At 37.9% G+C, this 6,908-nt stretch overlaps 2 protein-coding genes across 2 annotated transcripts; one reads left to right on the plus strand and one right to left on the minus strand.

The window, feature by feature from the left end:
• Nucleotides 1-348: 348 nt before the first annotated feature.
• On the minus strand, nucleotides 349-3,152 carry LOC123697867 (sterol carrier protein 2). The gene is made up of 2 exons (XM_045644426.1): nucleotides 1,769-3,152; nucleotides 349-1,079 (listed from the first exon to the last, which is right to left on the minus strand). The coding sequence occupies exons 1-2, from the start codon at nucleotides 2,873-2,875 to the stop codon at nucleotides 579-581; spliced, it is 1,608 nt and encodes a 535-aa protein (XP_045500382.1). The 5' UTR covers nucleotides 2,876-3,152; the 3' UTR covers nucleotides 349-578.
• Nucleotides 3,153-3,453: 301 nt separating this feature from the next.
• Nucleotides 3,454-6,028, plus strand: LOC123697865 (myb-like protein AA). Its single transcript, XM_045644425.1, has 3 exons — nucleotides 3,454-3,611; nucleotides 3,692-5,681; nucleotides 5,780-6,028. The coding sequence occupies exons 1-3, from the start codon at nucleotides 3,541-3,543 to the stop codon at nucleotides 5,924-5,926; spliced, it is 2,208 nt and encodes a 735-aa protein (XP_045500381.1). The 5' UTR covers nucleotides 3,454-3,540; the 3' UTR covers nucleotides 5,927-6,028.
• Nucleotides 6,029-6,908: the final 880 nt, after the last annotated feature.

Raw genomic sequence — 6,908 nt, forward strand, 5'->3', positions numbered from 1 at the left:
TTTCTTGACCTCTCCAACAAACAAATCTTCAAGAGACACAAAATGTTTTACTTTAGTACAAAGAGAAATTAAACTTGTCAGTAATTAATATTGAAATTATTTCAGTTAACTCAATCCACTGTTAAAACTGTGGAAAAATCCACCCAATAAAATGCTAATTTGCATATTTAGCACACAAATAGAAATATTTTTTGCAAATAATCATTTAGGTATAACTTTATAATTAATTCACAACTTAATACTTGGGATTTGTGTAATAAGGAAACTCGTATTACGCAACGCTCTACGATCGTCGAAACTTGCAACATCATACTCTGCTACTTGATGGTATAAACAAAAACGCCAATCTTATATAAAATATTTAATTTATAAAATATATCTCAACAACAATACCATCATAATTCATAATGCCATTTCGTGTTAAAATGGAATGATTTATAAACATTTGGATAAACCTTATGCACATACTACTCTACATGTACTAAGTTTGTGAAAATATTTACAATTAAATGCCCATGCCCGCACCGTAGCCCAGATTTTAGCGGTAATTGCTGGTTAAAACCGGTTCCAAGCGGTATTTACAGTTTGGATCGGATCTTATCGATTCTGCCTGCCGCCGTGCGCTGTAAGTCTGTCAGTTTCATCGCGAGTCCCATGTTTCCTTGGATCTTGATTTTCCCTTGGAAGAATGCCTTCTGCGGGTTCAGTTTACCGGAGATCAGGTCGACGACATCGTCATCGTTGATTGTGAATGTGACGTCACACTTTTCTTTGCCGTTGTACGTGACTTTCCCCTTGCCTTCCTTGGCGTTGATCACCCAGTATCCCTCGAGACCGCCGGGTCCTTTGACCTTGAATCCGTAGATTCCTCTGACCTTTTCGATGAGTTTTTCCTCATCTGTTTGCATCGCCTCCTCTAAGATTTTCATGTATTTGAATACTTTGAACCCTTCAGGGTTGTCAGTGATGGCTGCAACCTGGTTAGGGCTGGCATTCTGGAATCCCTTGCGGTACATTGTGATGACTACTGCTCCTCCAAGACCTAAGTTATGCTGCAGACCAATACGCGCTCGAGGTACCTGCAAACATTAAACTGAGTTTATAAGCCGGGCAACAGGAAAAATTAACACAATAGATATAAACATTATATTGTATGAAATAACATCGAAATATCGAGACAATAAACCTTGAAAGTGAGCATTGTAAATAATATGTAGGTATTCATTTATATATTCTCATGTCATAAAGGTTATGGTATGTAATTTTGTAACGTGAAGATTGTAACATTGCAGAAAATAATAAAATACAGCAATGAAAAACATTGTTTATCAGCGAGTATGTTATCATTTTAGGTGCAATGTCCTTATATACAATGGTATCATAAGTTATCTATAAGAACATATCAAAATAATACAGTACAGTCTCAAAGAGGAAAATGGAAACTACACAACGGACAATAATACAATTTTACATATCACAGGAAATGTTCAATGAAATATTTGTGTAAACCCTATTACCAATGTCAATTTAGAAACAACCACAGTTTTCGTTATTGAATTCCACTACAAAGAAGTTTCTACAAGTTAATGGTACACATATTTCTGATGTAATGTAGGCATGATACACATTGAGTACAATACAGGTTTACTGGCAACCAAGTAAAACAATTATATCACAGTGGTATGTACACTATGTAGTATTGAGTGGTGTAATCAGCAGTTTACAGTCACATGTCTTGCACCGACAACCATTAGAAATTTTAACGAACCTGTCTATCGCCGGCTTCCCCTCGCAGTTGCCACACAAGTTCGGAACATTGAGCTAGTCCCGTTGCTCCCAAGGGATGACCTTTGGCTATTAGTCCACCACTGGGGTTGACAACAACTCTGCCGCCATAAGTATTGTCTCCGGCATCTATGAACTTGCCTGCCTCTCCCTCCTTGCAGAGCTGAAGCCCTTCGTATGTGATCAGTTCATTGGTAGCAAAGCAATCATGCAATTCTACAACATCTACTTGCATCGGAGAAATACCAGTCTTGGCATAGAGACGCTCGGCTGCTAATTTAGTCATATCAGACCCAGCAACTTTCATTAAACTGTTTTCCTTGAACACACTTTCCGTGTCTGTTGCCATCTCCATACCAATAATTTCTACAGCTTTGCTCTGCAGGCCGTACTTGATTACGGCTTCCTCAGACATGAGGACAGCAGCGGCGGCACCGTCACTTGTCGGGCAACAAGCGAGCTTGTTGAGGGGACCATACACTTTACGGGATTTTAATACTTCCTCAACTGTGTACTCCCTGTTGCCTTGCGCGCGCGGATTCTTTGCTCCGTGGCGGTGGTTTTTCGCTGCGATTTTTGCAATGTGCACCTCAGTGGTGCCATACTTCTTCATATGCTCAAGCCCAGCATTACCGAAATATTGAGCGGTCATTGGAGCACCTGTGAGTTCAGCCAGATCTGCCATTTTTAATGTGTGCTTGTCCATTGGATTTGTTCTGTCCGTGTAAGCGCCCCCTCCCAAAGCACCAGGAGCCATTTTCTCAAATCCAACGGCGAGGATGACATCAGATATGCCTCCTTCAATGAGTTGCTTACCGAGGAACAAAGCATTAGAGCCGGTCGAACAGTTGTTATTCACATTGTAAATCGGGATACCAGTCATGCCGACCTGGTACAATACGCGCTGACCGCTAGTCGAGTCGCCGAAGACATAGCCGCAGACAGCTTGCTGTACGTCGTCATATTTGATACGGGCGTCAGCTAAGGCAGCTAAAACGGCCTCCTTGCCTAGCTCGGGATAATCTCTGTCTGGACTAGGCTTAACAAATTTAGTCATTCCAACACCAACTACGAAAACTTTTCTACCCATTTTGGTGTTTTTATAATTACCTCGGTTACTCAACGTTGAACTGCGACGACTGCTTGTACCGCTATTAATGCGAAGTTATATCTACACGGAAAATGTAACACTCTTTAGTGAATCCTTTGCACAGAATTTGAAGTATTACACTGATAACAGTTAAATTAATAAAGATATAACTTATCAGGCACTGATAAAAGCCAAAATAGAAATTTAATTTAAAAAAATAAAAATAGGTACGTGACCCCGAGCAACCTAGGTGCAGGCACAGAATGATTATTGTTTCAATTTTCAAGTTTCAACTTTCAAGTTGAACTTTGACGTCATCAGTCAGTTTGACTTTGAACCCATTCGGATACTTGTACTAATATAATATGTTACAAATCAAAATTATGTAAAAAAAAATGAAAAATAAAACAACGTTTTACATTAATTCAGCAATTAGAATATAACGATAAAAATGAAATGAAGAAGTCTAAATATTTATTAATTTAATAGGCTTATTATATTATATTTTCGTCTATAACAGCTGGAAACATGGCTTGAAAAATAAGTTTTATTATTATGATTAAAAAATAACAAAAGACTTATTTGGCAATTATCATTTGGATGTAAAATACATTATTTTGAAATCAAAATTTTGAAAGTAATAAAAATTTTCAGGAAATTAGGCAATGACTTTAAATAAGCAAAAGATATTAAGCGAATTAGGGAGCGTTGTAAATCAGTTACAGAGTGCAGACTGGTAAGTAGTTATACAATATGTAAACTAATACCTAGTAATACACTGATACAATAATTATAAAGTATATTTTTTTATTACAGCGGTTGCATGGGAAAATTGTTTGGTAATTCAAATCAACATAATAACTCAATGGCATCGCCGTTTGTACAACAGGGAGGTTATAGACACGGCTGTTGCCATGGGCACGGATGCGGGTATAACGGGGTTGCAGGTGGAGAGCCCTATTCACAACAGGCTCCCTATTCTTGCATGGGTCGTTGCAATCCACCTAAACTGTACGCTGATACTTATAACTTTTTAAATGAAAAATTAATGCAACCGGTGGTCCAGGAGGTTTACCATGATCTTAAAACCATTAGTCCTGCAAACACAATTATGAATAACGAAATGGGTGCAAAAATGGGTCTGAATCAAACGCAACAAGGTTTGAACTCTTACAACCAAGTTCCCCCGAATCAAAATTATACGAATAATAATATGATACCATCCAATCAGATGCAAAATCAACATAATATGATGCAAAATCCTCAGATAATGCAAAATTCCCAAATGCCAGGTACAGCTCAGCATCAGCAATATTTAGGAGGGATGGGTCCTCAAATTATGAATATGATAAACGGGGAGTCTATTGTAGGAGCGCCACAGCAACAACAAGGCAATCAACTAAAGCAACCGATGCTCATTGACGCTCCTCAATCACCCCATGGAAAAGTTGGAGTGACACCTTTATCAATGCCTAATTATGGTAACTTTAATAACCCCGCACAATCGTATGGTAAAAACATCGATCCAAATGAGCAGAATGTCTATGCCGCCAATATTGCAAATAGAATGTCGAACATGCAATCAGTTAATCCAACGCAACAAACAAATCCAATGCAACAAGCTCAATTACCGCAACAAACACCTAATTACGGACAACATAATCAAGGTATAAGAAAATTCAATGAAATGTTTCCAGGGGTAATGCAAGGTTTAGGCGGTGACTTGGGCTTCGATCCAATGGCCATTGCAATTCAAATGAATCCCGCAAATCAACAGCAAGCGGCTATGAATACAATGCAGAAAATGATGAACAATAATGAAAATCTCGGTAAAATCTTCCAAAAGCCGGGTAATTTATTACCCACACAGCCAGAACAAAATACGATCACACCGCAAAGTCAAATGATATCCAATCAAGGAGGTCCTGCAAATCAAGTTCAAAGTAACGTTATTATGGATCAGACACAAATGAACAATCAACAAACTTTAATGCAATCAACTCAACCGAATAACCAATCAATGGCAGCATATCAACAACAACCGAACGCAATTCCTGCGAATAATCAACAAATTTACCAAGCGGTTGCAAATCCTCAAATGACTCAGCAAAACACATTGCCGCAATCAGCTCCCCAACAAATGTTTGACCCAAATACGGGTGCTCTCACTACACCACCAAGTCTAGCAACAGTTCGCGAAGACTTAGTTATGTCGCAGCCACAGTCTCAATCATCTAATCAACAGAATATAACACCTCAAACCTACAAAGAACCCATATTTCCCGTTGATACGACACATCAAAAAATTTACAATAATCTTAACCGTAAAAATATGGATCCAGCTCACTTCAACACTCTTGGACAGCCAGTGGAAAAGCTTCCAGCTAATATGTACCATCAACCCATACCAACGCTGCCACAAACATTGTCTCCTCAACCTTTACAAACCAATCAAGCCAAATACTCCAATGTAAAGGCGACTGTTAGTAAGACGTCTCTAATGGGCAATAAGCCAGTTGGGCAAACACCAAGTAGAAGTCAATTGCAGCAAATTTATAACCAATACAAAGGTTCTCAATCGTTTACACAACAAAGTGTTAAGGTACCCGTCGAAGGTCCCTCGCAGTCTGATAGACGATTGAACATTAATAAGGAATCAAAACAACTTAATCATATCCCCGTAGAGAAAACGGGCGGTGATTCATATGCTAATAATCAACCTATTAATCAGAAGATGGACATTGCACATGTAAATGGTCAAATTGGAGATGTCATAAAAGAAAATAAGCCAGATTTGGCAAAACAGGTATACAATTTTATTAATCGTATTTGTATTAATTATTCTATTTAATTTCTGGCATGATTTTAATGGAAAGAAATTAATCAATTTTATTTTATACTTAGGATTTGCCGTCTAATAATCGTAAGTATAGAAATGGCCTTCAAGATGTAATTTATACCTCATATCCATCGTCAGCTGCTTGGAGCTTTCACGGAGATGGTCAGCGATCAAACTTAGTGGGACGTCGTCACAACAAATATCGTTTTTAATTTAGAATTTGATTGTTTAGTAAGAATTATCAAATTCTTTTGTGTGATGTGGTGCTTAAGTGATGGTGTAAATTAGTTTTGTGATTTATCATTGTGATGTAACATTAAAAATTAATTTATAATAAAGTGCATAAATAATAGTGTTATTTTAGGAAACTTAATCTTTTCATACTGTGTTTCATACTATTTAACTGTGTTATTTAAAAATATTTCAAAATTCAAAGGTTCAATAGGTTCCAAACTTAAAGGCCCTACTCACGGTTCAACACAACCCACAATCTGCTGACACAATTTGTTGAAGTCGCGATTGAGCGTTCTCTACTCACGATTCATCCAACCCTCAATCTGCTGATACAATTTCATTCCGCGATTGCTTGCCACAACGTGTGCACGTCACGTTGATGCCTGGCCTGATGCTAAACCTCAACGCAATAATACGCATTATTAATGGATATACTAATTTATGAAATATAAGATAATTATCTTTGTAAAGCTTGTATTTTTTCCAATTTTATTGATAGATTTCAAGGGCTATAAAGTATAAACGGCTATAAAATATAAACATCTTCCTCAAATATGTAAAAATGTCTTTCCCGCGTTTATCTCAAAACCGCCATTTTGCGATTACTGCGCAGCGCGATTGAGCCGAGATTGGGGCAATCACAATACTCACGTTTCAACACGCACACAATCTGCTGAGACAATTTGTCGGGTTGCTTCCGCGCCGATCCAATACGCAACATGTTGGGTTACGCCCCCAACGTGCCCTCAACTATACTATTCACGACACAATCTGTCAGCTCACTGCAGATTGTGTCAGCAGATTGTTACTGAAATTGAATCGTGAGTAGGCCCTTTTAATTCGAAACCGTCATGGAGCCGTTTATTTTTGATTATTTTTATTTATCTGCACACGCAGGTATAGTTTAATCTGTTATTATGGGCGAGGCAGAGACAACAGAGTAAAGTCAGATTTTAATTT

The sequence above is a fragment of the Colias croceus genome, chromosome 15 (assembly GCF_905220415.1).
Source record: "Colias croceus chromosome 15, ilColCroc2.1".
Lineage (NCBI taxonomy): Eukaryota > Metazoa > Arthropoda > Insecta > Lepidoptera > Pieridae > Colias > Colias croceus.

Coding starts and splice junctions, on each gene's coding strand:
- LOC123697867 (XM_045644426.1), bottom strand. CDS start 2,875: ATGGGTAGAAAAGTTTTCGTAGTTGGTGTTGGAATGACTAAATTTGTT. Junction 1,080..1,768: donor GGGAAGCCGGCGATAGACAG/GTTCGTTAAAAT, acceptor TAATGTTTGCAG/GTACCTCGAGCGCGTATTGG.
- LOC123697865 (XM_045644425.1), top strand. CDS start 3,541: ATGACTTTAAATAAGCAAAAGATATTAAGCGAATTAGGGAGCGTTGTA. Junction 3,612..3,691: donor CAGTTACAGAGTGCAGACTG/GTAAGTAGTTAT, acceptor TTTTTATTACAG/CGGTTGCATGGGAAAATTGT. Junction 5,682..5,779: donor AGCCAGATTTGGCAAAACAG/GTATACAATTTT, acceptor TTTTATACTTAG/GATTTGCCGTCTAATAATCG.